The sequence below is a fragment of the Amphiprion ocellaris genome, chromosome 5 (genome assembly GCF_022539595.1).
Source record: "Amphiprion ocellaris isolate individual 3 ecotype Okinawa chromosome 5, ASM2253959v1, whole genome shotgun sequence".
Classification (NCBI taxonomy): Eukaryota; Metazoa; Chordata; class Actinopteri; family Pomacentridae; genus Amphiprion; species Amphiprion ocellaris.
The window spans coordinates 29629227-29646495 of record NC_072770.1 but is presented as its reverse complement, the minus strand read 5'-3'; the positions used below and the strand labels follow the sequence as shown (position 1 = coordinate 29646495).

General features: G+C 39.3%; 1 protein-coding gene across 3 annotated transcripts in view; it reads left to right on the top strand.

Moving 5' to 3' along the window:
* Window positions 1–10391, top strand: part of LOC111579185 (SLIT-ROBO Rho GTPase-activating protein 3-like) — a 34981-nt gene extending 24590 nt beyond the window's left edge. Inside the window, exons 12-22 of one of the 3 annotated variants that reach the window (XM_023286357.3) lie at window positions 240–342; window positions 1676–1736; window positions 3396–3473; window positions 4337–4471; window positions 4578–4683; window positions 4757–4984; window positions 5693–5766; window positions 5901–6081; window positions 6978–7124; window positions 7221–7536; window positions 8140–10391. In XM_023286357.3, the coding sequence (XP_023142125.2) occupies window positions 240–342; window positions 1676–1736; window positions 3396–3473; window positions 4337–4471; window positions 4578–4683; window positions 4757–4984; window positions 5693–5766; window positions 5901–6081; window positions 6978–7124; window positions 7221–7536; window positions 8140–8604 (1894 nt within the window). In that variant the 3' untranslated portion in view covers window positions 8605–10391. Of the gene's footprint in view, window positions 1–239; window positions 343–1284; window positions 1316–1675; window positions 1737–3395; window positions 3474–4336; window positions 4472–4577; window positions 4684–4756; window positions 4985–5692; window positions 5767–5900; window positions 6082–6977; window positions 7125–7220; window positions 7537–8139 lie in introns of all 3 variants that reach the window. The other 2 variants (XM_023286358.3, XM_035955490.2) reach the window with 2 other exon arrangements.
* Window positions 10392–17269: the final 6878 nt, after the last annotated feature.

Below are 17269 nucleotides of genomic sequence, written 5' to 3'. Positions count from 1 at the left end.
TCAAACATCTAATTTTTGAAGCTTCATATTTACAGTACAGTCATGAGAAGGGCATCGATCTTCTCAGTTACAGTGTTAAATATTGTTGTGTGCTTCTAATGTGCAGATTACTGTGCTAAAGACTTGGCAACAATAACATTTTAGAGCAGAATGTCAGTGTTTTGATGTGCAGTTGTACCTTTTGCATTATTATTTATAACGACCATGTACCAACCCTACCACCCCCACCATCTCCCCAGGCCCCCCACTCTTCCCCCTAAACCCCAGCGAATGCGGAAGTCTAGACCTCGCTCCATTTTTAACCGTAAGCTGTTTAACGGCAATATGGAGTCCTTCATTCAGGTATCAGCCCATCTGTGCCCTTTGTCTCTCCATGAGCTCAGCTGTCCTGCTAGCAGTCCTTGGGGGTTCTCTTCCCTGTGACCACTCTTTTATCCAAACATTGTCTCACTCATGCACTGACTTTCCTCTTGCTCAATGCCTTGTCTTCACAATTTGGGACAGATAAGCTGGTAAAACATGCTGCGGTGATGGTTTTTGCTTCCAAAAGCGTCGGTGCGAGTTTTGCTTCTTACTCTTGTGAGCCCCCGGCCTCCAGACACCGAATTAATTTGGCTTTATGTATGTCAGTTGGCCACGGACCAGGCATGGCAGGGTATGCAAATAAACACATGGCCACATCTGCTCTAATGCTCAATCAAACAGCGACAGGCTAGCAGGGCATGCACCGACACGAGAAGAACTGACAGCTAAAAAAATCTGACTGTCGATGTTATTTTTAAAAATAATTTGTTCAGCAAAAATGTCTCTACTTCAAGGTTTCAACTTATGGGGATTTGCTGCTCTAGTTCTTGTGTGATAATGAACTTCTTTATACCTTTAGCGTTTAGGTAAATGGTAATTTAATGGTCATTTTAGAGCAAAAAATTATTCAGTAAATTGAAGAAAGATAGCATGGATTACTTAAATTCAAAACCTAATTCATTGAAATTCAGCCTTGATTTGTTTTCCTCTAAGCAGCTCTTTTTGGCTGAAGAATACACTATGTATCCCCCAACTCCCCCTCCCCATCTCCTCTGGTAGCACCTTCCCTCCCGCCCCCTCCACCCCCCAGGCCATGTCCTCATGTCTCACGCCTCACAAGGCACTGATGCTTTGGCTATTCTCTCAGGCCAGGCCTCCTCTCTCTTTCTCTCTCTGTAAGATCTGTCTTCTCTCACTAACCTGTTGTGGTTGTTCTTGCCTCTCTTCCTCTGTCTCCGCGCCTTACCGCTCTCTGCCCAGGGGAAGACGGAATGTCCGTGCCAGGAGTCAGGTACTCTGTCTTATAGCAGGGCGGGATCATCACGCTGTGCTCAGTATGCTAACCAACATTTCTGTGCCTCCATCCCGTTGGCATCCCTGTGAAAATACTGTAGCGATAGCAATACTTGGTGGTGCAAACACTAACACTGATTTTGCTCTGCATAGTTTGTGTTCTGTACATTTGAAATCAGTTCATTTAGCATTAAGTTATTAACAATATCATCTCCACCCTGCGAAGTTAATTCATTTGAGGGTCTGCCTTTGTAAGCTGCTGATGATAACTTCTTGCTGGCATGACTATTTGTTTATTTGTTTGGTGTTATTTTCCGCTTAAATGCTTTGAAAAATAATAATTTGATTCTGTGTATAGGATTCAGGACAGCCGATACCAGTGGTGGTTGAGAGCTGCGTTCGATACATCAATCTGTACGGTATGATCTAATTCTGTTTATCTTGTCTTTACACTTTTTGTTTTGCCAGTAAATAATATTCCAATCTTTGAATTTGTAGATTTCAGTCTTAGAAATTCTTTACACAAAACCTGCTGTCTTACAAGATGGGCAATATGGCTGCCAAGACTGAAAAAAAAAAAAACTGATTGCATTTTTGGAATTTGGTGACAAAATCTGTAATTTCCACACTTCTTCTGCATGTCTTTCATATTGTGCTTCTGACAGTTGTACATGCAACAGTAACTTAGTTAATTCTGGAGCTGTTTAATTATTTCTGGTAGTTTATTAGGTACACTGGTGTTGGTTATTAGTGAAATGGAAAATGTCAGAGGACTCAACTGGGTCATCACTGGATCCATTTTGCATTTACATACCAGGATTAGAGAGGGGAAATATATCCATCCATCCATTATCCATATAACGCTTAATCCTCATTAGGGTTGTGGGGGGCTGGAGTCTATCCCAGCTGACTTAGGGCGAAGGCAGAGGACACCCTGGACAGGTGGTCAGTCTATCACAGGGCTACACAAGGGGACAAACAAGAACACTCACATTTACGCCTATGGACAGTTTAGAGTTAACAATTAACCTCAACATGTCTTTGGACTGTGGGAGGAAGCCGGAGTACCCAGAGAAAAGGGGAAAGCTATATTTTGTATAATTTACTGGAATTTGTCTAAATTGTTCCTTATTTATAAAGAAAGATGAAGATGGTTTGTTGATATTTGCTAGGGACTTAAATTATACTTTTTTTATCAAATAAATTAAACAACTGCAGTGCAGATGTGAAGCACAGTTTAACCAGAAGTTTCATATAGAGTTAATATTCAGATCCATTAGCTCTACCAACAAGTTTAATTCATGGTTTTACCGAGGAAGAAACTCTTTGGTGTTCAGTGATTTAAGTGACATTGAAGAAAAGCCCCATGATGTGTTTTATTTCTCATTATGTGCTGATTCACTGGCTACATGTTTAGTAAAATATATTTCATTTCTGAAGGTTTTTTTGTGTCCTGTGACTCCATGTGGGTTAGATAATTGTAAATGACATAACTAACTGTTGTGGCTTTGCAGATGATAGCAGTCATGCTCAAGAATAAAGGCATGCCAGTGGATATTGTAACAAAAAAAAACATCATTAACCAGATATGAGTTAAAACAAACATTTTATTCACTTAAAAAGACCAGAAAAACAACTGATTAACAGGAAAATGTGTTAATGACTAATTAGTTCACAAATCTTCTAACGGGGGCCATCTTTAATCCCTTAGCACCTTTTCTCATTAGTTTTTCCTGTTCCAGCTGCTCATATCCAGTCTCACAGCATTTTACACAAAGGGTTTTGAGTATATCTGTATTCACACATTGTAGCTGAACTATAATTTGTGGCAGGGATCGTCTTCTTGTTTCAGCGTATTTATTTATGTGCTTAAATCCTCCTGGCTTTCAGTGTTTTGCATATTCTGAAAGGATTTTAAATTGTCTTTGAATTTAGTATAAATCACTATTTGAAATGTGCAAAGGTGTTTAACAGAAGAAATTCTGCTATATTTTTAAATGGGTGTATCATTTGTAGTGTAACCAGCTTTCTTCCATTTTACACATTTTACACATTGTACATGCTTTGTCTGTCCACAGGTCTTCAGCAGCAAGGTATATTTCGAGTTCCAGGATCCCAGGTCGAAGTCAATGATATTAAAAATGCATTTGAAAGAGGTTAGTACAAGGTCTTCTGGCCATCTTCTCTTGATTGATTTTAAATTGCGTTTTGCCCACCTGAAAAGCCACAGTTACTCTCACAGGACCCTTAAGTGCAGATAAAGAGCGTGTGCATTGCATGTAGCCCTGTAATGGACATGTAAACCACTTAATGCATAATGCATAAGATCTGCATCCTGGAGTAACAATAAATGAGGAAACATAACCTTGATCTCAATGTTTATATTCACCTCCCAGTTTGGAATACAGTTAAACTACAATTACCGCCTTCCAGTTGTGTGCATCCACTAACCTGTCAGTTTACAACCATGTCTATATATATTTACATAAATTATGTTGTGAAGTCTTTGAAGAATTTCAGCTTACTATGAGGAACAAAAAACACAAAGAGAACACAAAGTGGCAGCCATGACAGTAGACGGTGACTTCAACCAGGCAGCACAGAAATTTCAATGTGGACACCCAAGATTAATATCACCAATTTAAATTCAGTGTCTAACACAATGTTAAATATGGGCACAATGAGTGAAGGAGAAAGGGGGGTTTTGCATTATGAACACAGTAAAGTAGACCCCTGACTTTTTGTAAATGAAGATTTTTCCATTCAGTGAGAGATCTTGTCATAATTAGTGTGAGAGTTGTTGATTAAAGTCACAGTTATTGTGATGTTTGGCCATTACAATCGATTACATTAGAGTTCATTCTGGAGTCCAAGTCCTCTTTCCTTAGATGTTTATTGAGAATATGTTGGTCAGACTGCTCACAAACATAAATCCTCCTGTCTCTGCTGTTCCCGTGTTACATGAAAGAGATAGCAGTGGATGAATAATGAGTGCACTAATCATATGTTACATCTCCAGGAGAGGATCCGCTGGTGGATGATCAGACTGATCATGACATCAACTCTGTGGCAGGCGTTCTTAAGCTCTACTTCCGTGGGCTGGAAAACCCACTGTTCCCTAAAGAGCGTTTCCTCGACCTCATATCTACCACCAGTGAGTCACATTCCTGGAAAACATTTGAAATATAGAAGGGCTTTTTATTTAGTGTAGCTGTCCACTACTGTTTCACTCATTCATTGTTTATTTCTCTTTTTTTCAGAGCTTGACTCTGGTGCAGAAAGAGCTCATCACCTTCAGCAGATAGTTGTGACTCTTCAGCGGCCTGTGATCATCGTCATGAGATACTTGTTTGCCTTTCTAAATCAGTAAGGCTCATCACAGCAAATTTAAAGTGTGCATTTTTGATACAGTGATGCTTACAGCTTCTGTCTTTCCAAGTCTTTCCCAGTACAGCGATGAGAACATGATGGACCCATACAACCTGGCTATTTGCTTTGGTCCCACTCTGATGCCCATACCAGATGACCAAGATCCTGTGGCCTGCCAAGCACATGTTAATGAGGTCATTAAGACAATTATCATCCACCACGAGGCCATTTTCCCGACGCAGCGGGAGTTGGAAGGACCTGTTTATGAAAAGTGCATGGCTGGAGGAGAGGAGTACTGGTAGGTACAAGGCAAGGTGTCAAAAATGTCCCATTTTACACTTTTTAACAACCTAACATTGGAAAAATGTGCAACATTTTCCACTTTGGATCCTGCCTCTAATTCTAAGCCAAACTGAACAAGTCTTTGCCCAGTCCTCAATACTAACATGTCTTGTTTTTATGTAGAAAGTGCAGTCAGAGTTATAAAACTGTGGGAGAAAGTCGTGATCTTGTAGCCAGACTGACACCTAGAATACCTGTTTTCAATTTTGCCCTCTATTGTGTGTCTTATTTGAACTGTCAAGCACTATTTTTTTTATTAGATTAGTTTATTTTATGCTTGAGTGCACCAAAAAGATGATTACTACCACCAGATATGCTAAATAGTATCCATTAAAACAGAGAACCTACTGCACATTAAGGAATTTCTACCGTTTAGCCAATTAGTTCTTTAAAAAGATCTGCTGCACTGATGAATGATTTGGATGCAAAATGTGCATCTCATATTTAATTTGCTTGGTAGTTTAGGCTTTGCTTCCATTTGTTGCATTTAATTTTGTGCACACAGTTTAGAAACACTAAGGTCAGAATTCTTATTTCTTTCATTTACATAAACATCTTTATTAATATTTAATGTTATTTGGGAAGTTAGGGAGTCTTTTCATAGAGATGTAAAGATGGAAGTGGAGGACAGACATTCTGATTTTGTGCCCTTTTCTCTATTCAGCGAAAGCCCCCACAGTGAGCCGGGAGCTCTGGATGAGATTGACAACGGTACTGGACCTAACACAAGTGATGAAGGTGAGTCTTCCAGCACAATCAATCTGCTGTCAATTCTCTGTCAAGGTCATTATTTTCTCTGTCAGCTGCACAAACCGAGAGAGGAAATAATGAGATTTCTTAAATTGGATTCTGTCATGTTCTTTGTATTGCAGAGTTGGAGCAGATTGAGGCCATCGCAAAATTTGACTATGTGGGCCGAAGTCCAAGAGAGCTGTCCTTTAAGAAGGGAGCGTCTCTCCTTCTCTACCTGCGAGCTTCTGAGGACTGGTGGGAAGGACGACATAATGGTGTGGATGGACTGATCCCGCATCAGTACATTGTGGTACAAGACATGTGAGTAGGATGTGTTTAATATGCGACACCTATAAAACGATAACCACAAACACAATTTTTGCTATTTCACTCAGACCTTATTTTAGTGTAAAACAGCATCAGATTGTTTATCCCATAGCGTACCTTGAGCTACTTTGGGCTTGGTCATTATTTATGTTGCTCTGCTTTCCAAAACTGCATGTTTCCATCCTTATAATTCTCACAAGCTGTGTTGTGTCTCCAAAAACTTGGCCTTAGGAAACCTGCGCCTTGTTAGGATCAGTGTGACTCAAATCCTTCCCTACTCTGCTTGTTTTTCTCCTTTTCTTTCCTTACTTAGTTGCAACAGAAACAAATGAAAATACTCACTGATCCAATGGTTTGCTGTAGAGCTTTAAAAAGAAGTGCTTTCTTAGACGAGATAAGCACTTAAATCATTCCTTAAATTCAGCTTTTAATTTCCGCACCATCCTCGTGACAGATAAATAGTCTGGCATAACATAGCGGGTAACAATATGAAGCCGAAGTAAGAAGAGCAGCGCTTTTTGTATGGCTTCTGGGGAGTGATCAATGATTACTTTTGTCTGTAGAAATAATCAGACACAATAAAGGAGGAGTAAGCAGGAGATGGAGCTTTAATTGTTTATAGAAGGGTTCACCCTTTAAAACAGCACAACAGTACAGTTGATCTCATTATCGATTATTATCAAAGGTTGGTGTTTGGTCAGCAGCAATATTATTCGGACAGAGAAAAGGGCAGCCAAAGCCATTTTTGTGGAATGGAGGTGATTAGTAAAGAATCTTATGTGTTCTTTAAGAGATCCATTATCTGTAAAGTTCAGTCTCTCATCATGAAAGCCAGTGCGAACATTTCCTCAAGACAGAAGCCGGTCATCAATGCTTTCTGTCTGTATCAGGGATGATGCCTTCTCAGACAGCATTCAGAGGACTGATAGTGAGGCTAGCAGTGGACCGCACCACAGTGACAGAAGCTCATCCCGCAACGAGCGTCAGTCTCCTTGTGAACACACAATTGAGAACCGCTTCGGAGCAGCATTAGGAAGGTTTGCTAAATATCCAAGTGATGCTGTCAAATTCTCCAGAGCAAAGAAATTCATACCAACTCCAAAATATGAATCTATTTCATCACCTTCTCTTAGGGTGAGAGTGCGATCAGATGGAGCTGCAGTTCCACGCCACAGGAACGGTGCCGACAGCCTCAGCCCCACCAGAGCTGCTGATCAGCCCCCCAGGGTTATGCCTCGGCCCTGCAGCCCACACAAAATGGCTGTTATCAGGGGCCCAACAGACAGTCCGGAGAAACGGCGTCTCACCACATTTGGCAGCGCCGGCTGCATCAACCACCCTGACAGAAAGGCGTTTGCCGACAGCCACTCTCAGCGCTCATCACCGAGCACCACTCGACACGCGAGTTTAGGAGACCACAAAACTCTTGAGGCTGAGGCGCTCGCAGAGGTAAGTGTTGTCACTAGAATGCATTTTGAAGGAGTCAAATTCATTGAAATGCTTCACTATTTCAATTTTAGATCAGGGTGCAGGTTTGGTTTGAAGTGGTGGAGAAGCATAAGACTTAAAACTAGAAAATAAACAGTAGGAAAACATGCTATTCTTGCATTTCTTCCCAGTAACTGCAGTATTGTACTAAAACATTATAAATACTGAATGCTGAAATGTAGTTGTTGCTGGTTGAGACCTTATTGAATGTTATACATATGAAATATTTGATTGATATGCAGAGTCTGTTGTCTCAAGGTCAGCTGTAGGCAAAATCCAGCAAAATAAAGACTGTAACTTCTGAATATTATGTTATTGTTGTTACTGTGCACCGAAATATAGCACAATTATTGGTTTATTTGAGTGAATTTCAGGGTCAGGATAATGATTGGAAGACTAAATGCACTCATGAAAACAGGGCAGTGCAGTTTTGATTGTGAGATTGAAATATACCAACATTGATATACCAACATGTATCAACAGTGGTTTTAGTCACCTTTTCATGCTTGTTTGACATCAGTATCTAAATCTCAATATTAATTGTCTCTCTGCTGTGTTTGTCAGGACATAGAGAAAACAATGAACACAGCTCTGCATGAGTTGCGTGAGCTGGAGAGGCAAAATGTAGCCAAACATGCCCCCGATGTTGTTCTGGACACATTGGAGCCTCTCAAACACCCTGGTGGAGCCGGGGATCCGTCCGCCAGCCCTCTTCACACCATGGTGATCAGAGATCCAGACGCAGCCCAGCGGCGTAGCAGCAGCAGCTCCTCCTCCGAGACCATGACCACTTTTAAACCTGCTCTGTCAGCGCGCAGACCGAGCGCACCTCTGAGGCCGCCGCCTGTCAGACCTGTCCGACCGGCTCCTGTGATTGGACAGGGCCAGGGACCACACCGCTCCAGCAGCTCAAGCTCCTCTGGCCTGGGCAGCCCAGGCATCACGCCCACTGACAGGGTCTTTCCCAAAGCACCCTCCCCATCACCGTCCACCTCCTCCTCGTCCTCAGACAAACAAGGTAACATGTAGCTCCAGTCAGTCACAAGTCAAGTGGTTGCAGAACACTGTGGATACCGGCTGATTGTGATTATCATCACGCTCCTAAACCTCCTTTTGACAGCAAAACAAACATCGACACCGGGTCTGTATGATGAACATTTACCACTAATTTTTATAGTGTAGGATGGCAACTTCTGGTTCCTGCCCACACTTGTTGGGAACAAGTCAATGTACTGTATTACAGCGGTACACAGAAATAGGATTCAAAACTAGGAGAAATATTTTATAGACCATGCTGAATAGTCATGCTGGAACAAAGGGATGCACTGGAATATACTTCTGTTTACTGAAATATGACAATGAAACATCTCTCGTCAAAATGTTATTAGGTTATAAAAATGCTGTGACCTTGTACTTTGTGCCTGGTTTCCGGTTCCATTATGAGGGAACACTTAAGGGAATATTTCACCACTAATCATATAAACATTCAGAGTCTGCTAGTGATCCGTATAGTGACTATACTACAGTCTATTGTAATTCTAATTTGTTGGGCACCATTTGTATTGACAGAAAGGCCTCCTCAGAGAGCCTATCCCACAGTGTAACAGTACAGTGAATAATGAAACCAGAATGGAACAAGCTGCTTTTTTAATGACCACTTGATACTGGCTCCAAAGAGGTTACAACTGTATTACATTGGCTTCAGGTTCAAGTTGTGGCAGTTGTGATGTTAAGATTCTACAAAAAAAATCTATGCACAGTGGCTTTAAATGAGATGAAGGTATCTTGGAATGTAAGAAGGTTGTCATAATAGTAATTCAAGAAAAAGTCAGTCTGCACAGTGACTTCTTTGGCGTTGGCTGGCAGCTGCGACTAGTTGGCTCCAGTTGGCTTGTGGTGCTGCATAAGTCTGGTGAGTTTGTGGCCATTACAGAGGCAGTATCACTGGCCAAGTGAACCAGTAGCAGTGCAGCAGCACCTTTGCCTCTCTCTGTTACATTTTCATCAGCAGTGAACCAGGACTGTTACAAACCCACTGTGATAGTTGTATTTGATTAATTCATAGTGTTCTCTCCATGTCGGTACTGGGAAGCTGTGTCAAAAGCTTCTTCTTAAAAGTTGCTTCTTAAGTCTTGGTATAAACGAACAAGAAATGATCATATCAGCTGAAACTACATTCCTTTCCCCTCATTCATTAGTGTCAGAATGGACCAGTGGGTGGCAGAGTAGAACATGCTACAGTGATACATTGACGATTGTTGTGACCATTATAGATATGCCATCCATGTAACTAATGCAAAGAAATAAGACGAACATCAGACGAATATTCTTATAATATTGTCATCTCTATATAAAAAGATTAGCTGTGTTACCTCAAGCAACAAGAAAAGCACTCGTACAATTCAAATGACTAATGCACTTATAAACACTACAGGGAACTGTGCTGCATTTGTAGGTTCTGTGTTTTCATTTTGATGAAGTCGTACTAGAAAACATGATATAGCACATCGGTATCATCGAAGCTTGTCTAGGCTCGTCTAGATCGCACATGGTCACTGCAGGCTGTGTGGATGTTTAGCTGAACTTGTTTACTGTTGGTGATCTTTGTTGTTTGTCTTATAAGGATGATCAATATATCTTTAAAGTGTAATAGGTACATTGGAATGAATATATACATACTGTTAAAGGATGCTTGTAAAAAAATAACATTGTATGATAGGAACTGGATATATTATCATCTCTAGTGTGTAGATTTTTGTAATTCTTATCCTTGCACAGATATTAGCAAAACAATAAATCAATGAAACCTCACGAAAGCCTTTTATCCGTCTTGTGACTTTCAGTACTGACACACTGAATGGAGGATGGTTGAAAGTGAACAGTGGTCATATTATAGTGCACCACACATTATGTAGATACAAATGCAGGGTCTCTGCTTTTTCCTTTGTGTTGCTTTTGCGTCGTCTAGGAAGTTGAATGACCACACTGTATAATCTTCAACACAGCCCAGTGTGCAGATGCAGCAGCTATAGTGGTTTTGCAGCGCCATCTACTGGAAACATCTTGTTTGGCAGACTATGCTACAATTGAAAAGTTCAGAAAATGGCAACAAAAATGCAACATGAGCTGGAAGACTAGCAGACTGACTTATATTATTTTTATTTATATGTTGTGTATGGATTATATGATACAACAAGGTCAACACTTTGAGAAGAAATCTCTTTATTTGGTATTTTTGATTATGTTGCTTCCTGCACCATGACAATACCTCCTGGCATAAATAATGCTATTTATGTACTGAGTAGTTCACATTTATTATTTGCACAGCAAGACATTCAGTTACCATTTGTGCCCAGAGGATGGAGGCATTGTCATCCTGGAACACAGAGAGCAAGATCAAAATGCTTTGCTTTGTTTTTGCACAGCGTCTCCATGCTTATTGATCACGACTTGAACATGAGTGAATCTAAACCATACCAGCAGGAAAAAGCTCCTTACAGCATATCACAACCACAAAGTCCTGATTGTGGACTTCATAATCCATAAAAAAATACGACATTTTTTTTTCAAACAGGCTGCTGCTTCCTCTAGAGGGCAGGAAAGAAGAAAATTCTGCTGCAGATTTTTTGTTTGGAACATGACAAGGGTTTTAATTTTATAAGGAGTGATAAAGGAAAAGGTACCAGATGTCTGGTTTTCAATGCACAGGTTTTTAAATTGAGCACATAATTTTTTTTTAAACTCAAAGGTCAAGTAGCGCTTGCTGTCAAACAGATATAATCAAGTAAAAAATACTATTATATCAGGTTATAGTGTTAGTACGGTGCTCTAGTAAATATACTTACTTTCTACCACCCGCTTTCTTTGCACCTGCTTGCTTGCAAAACATATTTTGGGATAAAAATAGATTTAAATTACTTTAAGCCAACAGTAGTGTCCCTCTCTGTGTTTTCTATAAACTGTTCTTGATTAAGTGGAAAATTTGCTCAGACATTCGACACACATTTGATCTTACCTAATACGAAGCTGCTTGTTTATTTTTTCCAGTCATTGTTCAAGGCAAATGCACCTGAACCTCTGAACTGAGGTGCTGTTGACATGTACATATAAATACTCTGAACAGACAGTATATAAGTGTGTGATCCTTCCGGGTGTGTTGTTTTCAATATTCTGATCAAGGTAAGTCTGCTTGACTGTTTTGCTTCTTCCATAGCCAGCGCTCACTGTCAGGTTTAATTCATTTATGTGTGTTTATTGAGATTAAAGTGGGAATATAATCAGATTATGACCTTGGCCACAGCCCAAATGGCTGCCAAAAGGGAACAGACCACCCATAGACTAACACCCAGCTTTCCGGCTATAGCTCTTTAGTTCAAAAGGCCTTTTCATTAATGTTGTGATATGATTAGTAAGGCCACCAGGGTTGAAGCTAACACAAGGCTAGGTATTGTTTTCAATCCTCTCAGTGCTTCCAAGCAACACAACACTCGGATCCCCGGTTATGAGGATGTAAGTGTTGTAATAGACATAAATATATTAATTTCATTATGGTACCAAGTGTTCTGTTGAGCAGTTGAGAGTAATGACTCTCTGCCTAAAGTGCTCCATTACACTGTTTTATTCATAAGGAGTTTTTAATTTCCTACTTAATTTATGCTTCAGACATAGTATTAACTATGAAAACTGGCATAAATAACACTGCTGCAGTTCCTTTCAGTCCCTCTGAGGGATAAGGGATGAGATATTGGATGCATCGTAGAACTATCCAAGTGTAACAACATTTTCAGTGAACAAACTCTAGAAACATAGTTTTAATATGCATATTTGTGTCACCAGCATGTTAAAGCTTAATGGTAAATATCTAGTAATAATTAATGTTCCTCAGGTTTAGTCTCCCTGCATATAATTACCTTCTCATTTCTCTTTAATGCCAATTTTCCCTCACAAACAAAAAAGGGTAATATTTTATCATGCAAAAGCCAATTCTAATTAAATTACCATATATTCTATCCGTGTCATTAATCACTGTTTACCTTTGGCGTCTTGTTTCACAGTGCATTTCTGTGTTCTGATTTAGCCTTCATAGACTGTTTCACTTAAATAACTTTCTAGACTCATGAGGCAACAACAATACAGCATTTTAAGAGGACCAAATACACAAGCAAATGTGAAAAATACACACAATTGTGTGTAACAGATAGTTTGATCTTCATATTTTCTCCTCCAGTAATCATCTCACAAACACTTAAAATCTTCTTTTGACCCCTCATGAGACTCTCAGACCTCAGACTGGTTTCTCTCCATGAGTAAGTAATGCGATTTATGAAATCCTTTCTACAAGATAAGCAAAATAATTGCATGAATTATTTAACCATGTAATTTGTGAAGCCAGCTAATTTCTTCCATTATTACCCCTCTGTGGTTAGATCAGGTCTGCTTCTGTAGTCAGACATACAGTTTGCAAATTTCCCTTGCTGTTTACTTGATCCATTGATTAGGATTAAATTAATTAAACTCATGGAGACAATCTAACATGCAAATTATTGATAAGATGTTTTGTTTTTTTTTTAAAGTTTACAAACTACCAAAACTGTGAGGTGCTCTGAACTACAGTATTAGTTTCCAAGGGGTAAAATAGTAACACATTTCCTCTGTATAACAGCATTGTTAAAGGAGAAATAGTTTTACTAACTTTGCAATAGAACATATGATGTTCACTTTGGGATTGGAACAAAAAAAAGAAAAAAGAAAAACCAAGCAAGTCATGTTTATACTTCACCATCAAACAAAGCCACATATGTCCTTGTCTTTGTTTCTATCATTGAAAACATCTGTGTGAAATTAAGCAAGATGATCTGTTTTTCTGCACAAGAGGTAAGTGGCTGTAACATTCTGATCTCTCAATTGTCCCTGAAAACATATGATGGAAGAAACTCACATACAGAAAATATTCCCCTACAGATGTTCCGGTTCTACGCTTTCGTATGGGAATACAGTTATGTTCGCTGGTCCTGTTTAAATTCTTTCATGCAGAGCTGCAAAAAGCAGCAGGGTCACTTGAGTGTCATGAGATTAACTCCATGTTTCTGCTTGATCAGTGTATTTTAACAAGGCCAGGCTGACAGGGAAACATTTCTGATTCACACACACATGGATTGAAGCTAATTGAAACGATTGAACTTGTCTCCATATTAAAGTACCAGAACAAAATCTGAACACCTTGTTTTCTTTGTATGCGCTGCGATATTCCATTGTTTCATTAAATTGTTGGTGACCTGAAGACACTTTCAACCACGTGCATCAATGACACACACAATTTTCTTGATGAGAGAGGTGTTTTAGTGAAGTAAATGCATGAGTTGTTGCAGTTACTGCACCAGTCTCAAACTGTTCCCACCCATGACAGGTCCCCACTTCTTATTTCCACACCGCTAAGCTTCCTCAGAGCGTATAGATTCAACTGAGCTAAACTAATTGTTGAGCAGAGACTTATTCATTCAGAAATAACCAAGTTTTACATCACTCATTCCCTGTATGCACACTTCACTTACCTTGCAGTCAGTGGTGGAGAAAGTATTTAGATCCTTTACTTGTTTAAAAAAAAAAAAAAGAAAAGAAAAGAAAAAAACAAATACCAAGAAGTAGAAATCCTCCATTTCTGGTTAAAATCTTGTTTAAAATCAAGCTTTCGTGCATATGGTTTTTCAGCAGAAGTATTAAAAGTAAAGATATTCGTTTGCCACTGATATAAACAGTGCTGATGAATAAAAGTGTCTGTAGCACCACTGTAGCTGTTTCAGGTGGAGTTAATGGCTGTACATCCAGTGGTTCACAGCCCACAAATCACCTACAAAATTTCATCAGTTTAATTTGAGGGATTGTGAGATGAGTAACGTGAGCAGAAAAAGAAGAAAAGAGTTCTTTTTTTTTTTAAGGTAACAGGAAAACATATTGGGAGTAACAGATTTATAGCTTTATAACAATGTGCAACATTTAATGAAAACTGAATGTGATAAGTAACACATAGCGACTCCAGCTGTGATATTAATGTTGTGGAATAAGAAGTCTGAAATGCAGTGGAGCTATATTTAACTTCAAGACTGTGATAACGTCAAGACGCCTCAGAATAATTTATCTTGATGATCATTTACAGGAAACAACACATCATGTACTGATCATCATCTTTTGTTTCCTGTTGTGAGTTTCACAACCCAGATTTTTTTTTTCAGGGAACGTTGCAAAAATTTTAAATGTAATAAGCTAAAACAGAAATGCAGTCTTTACATGGAGTATATTTGGTTACATCAGCCTCATAATGCTTTATTTTACGCTGCACGGGAGCTCAAAGCAAGTGTCATTTCCGTCAGTGACAGCAACATTTGCCTTGTTATCTTTGTGCTCTTCTGGTCCACTTCCTGCCTTAACATGGCTGGTTCTATGTTCTGTTTAATCTCTGCTCTTCTTGACTCACTGGCTGAGTCAGTCTTAACACGAAGCTGCTGTTGGCACCAGAACTCTTCATCTGTTGTCTTTCCGTTTGTCAAACTAATTCAAGGAGGCAAGTCAGCAAAAAATGACTTTGGATGAGTATCACAGTGGATTTGGAAATGTCCAGATGACTTTAAGGAGGCTTAGTAGGGTTTTACTGAAACAGCTTTGAAGGAAATTTACCCAAGTTAATGTCATGTTAGTCAAACAAGAATTTCTCTTAATCATTAGGATTGCAGTTGTGTCATACTGAAACAAATATTTCATCATAATCCTATCCCTGTAGCTTTCGTAGTTTTAAAACAGAAGTCATTTCTTGCACTTTGTACCACATTTACACATTTTTTTTAATGAAAATAACCTGAACCTGTCCCCATTTCTTTGATTTGTATCAACCTGCATTATTGATTGTTTCGCTGAATGTGAGTCTGATAAGGTCAACATCATGTTATCTGCTTTAGATACAGGTGGTTGGCCTAGTTAAACATGAAGACTCGAAGCAGTGGGAAACAGTTCAAAAATACAGTTCTATAGCTCTCTAATTAACACGTAGAAGCAGAAATTACTGTTTGTTTTATGAGGTGTTAAAGAGGTTACCTGGTGATTGTATGCAGCTTGTTTGGAGGCCTCAATGTGGACAGTATTAAAGAAAGTCACTGCATCCTGCTGTGTGGGAAGAAACTGTTCTAGCAGCTAACGTTGCTTTTCCATTTCTGTTTGTGTACAGATTAAATACACAAGAAATGTGTTAATTAGTGAACTTTGGAGGTGATTATTTACTCCTTTTCTGGCATTTGGTGCTGTATTGTTCTCCTCATCTCACCCTTAAAAAGAGAGAGAACTTGTGTATTGACTTCAGTGTTTGACTATTTTTTTTTTATTACATGATAAGAAAAAACAATTACTAAATTGTCTCACCAACTGTGTTGTGGTTAAACACATAATTGCTGCCAAAGTTATGTTCAAGGATAAGGTTTTTTTTTTATTTTTTTCAGTGAATGAAGTATTACTTTTATGGTTTCTGTACAAAAAGCAGGACTTTGACACCAGAATGTTTAGTTCACATGCTGAGTCTTGTCTTTAGTTAGACATAGGAGGGAAAAAAAACACTTTAATTAGGAAAAGATTGTGGTTTTGGTTCAATACATAATATCTGAAGTCACTCTAGACTTCTTCTGAATTAACCACAATTTATCGTTATTCAAGTATTGCATTGCAAAATCTGATATTGTGGCCGCAAACAAATGATGAACATTCACTGATGCACTGTGCATCAATATTTCCTCCCCCTTCAAAACATATTTGCAGTTGCACATCATCTGCACACAAAATCATTTGCAGCTAAATGCAGGCTTTGCGCAGAAGTAGCAGCACAACAGCAGATACTACACTAAGATTCTAGTTTGTGTATCCAACTTACAGGCTGTCCCACCTCATTTATTTACCAGAAAAGGTAAACCTTTCTCTAGTTACACAGCATCAGATGAATTCTTAAGTGGTGCTTTGACTTTGTACTAGCTACAGCAGGAAGGAACATTCTGTTAAAGCAAAATCATCTACTTTTGAGACTAATTAGAGGAAAAGAAACGGTCTTCTGAACATTTAGACTTGTTGGCAGCTCTGGAGAAAGAAGCGCGTGGCTTTTACTTGTTCAAGGTGAATGTTACAGGCCAACAAGGGGTCATCGGTGCTAAAATTGCACTTCTTATTCATTTAATTGAATAAAATGAAGAGGAACGTAATGGTAGTTTGAAGGCCAGAGTAAAAATCCATTCCTTGAGCACTGTCTTTTCAGAGCAAAGCTGTGCAACAAGTCTAGTTGAAAATACTGAGTTGTTGACGAGCTTGTGGATGGAGAGCTGTGCCAATAACACACTGGAAATTAAATGTGAATGGAATGAGCCCCACCATGCAGCCTCTGGCTCCTCCTGCCCCTACAGTGCAAGAGGTGTCTGTTTCCAATCAGCCGGACATGGTGGGGTGAGCCATCCCCTCCCTGTTGTTGCTCTTTGGCTCTTTTCTTGATTTTACTCGCAACAACCGGAAGGTGCTGAGGTAACTGTCAGTGGATGCAGTGTTCTTCTCAACTAATTCTCTCGGAAGATGGGAATTTTGGCCCTAGAGAAGGATGAAGATAAAATGGTCAGATAATAACTGATGACCTGGGGCAAACGTCAAAGTGCCAAAATGCAACTGGCAGGCCTCT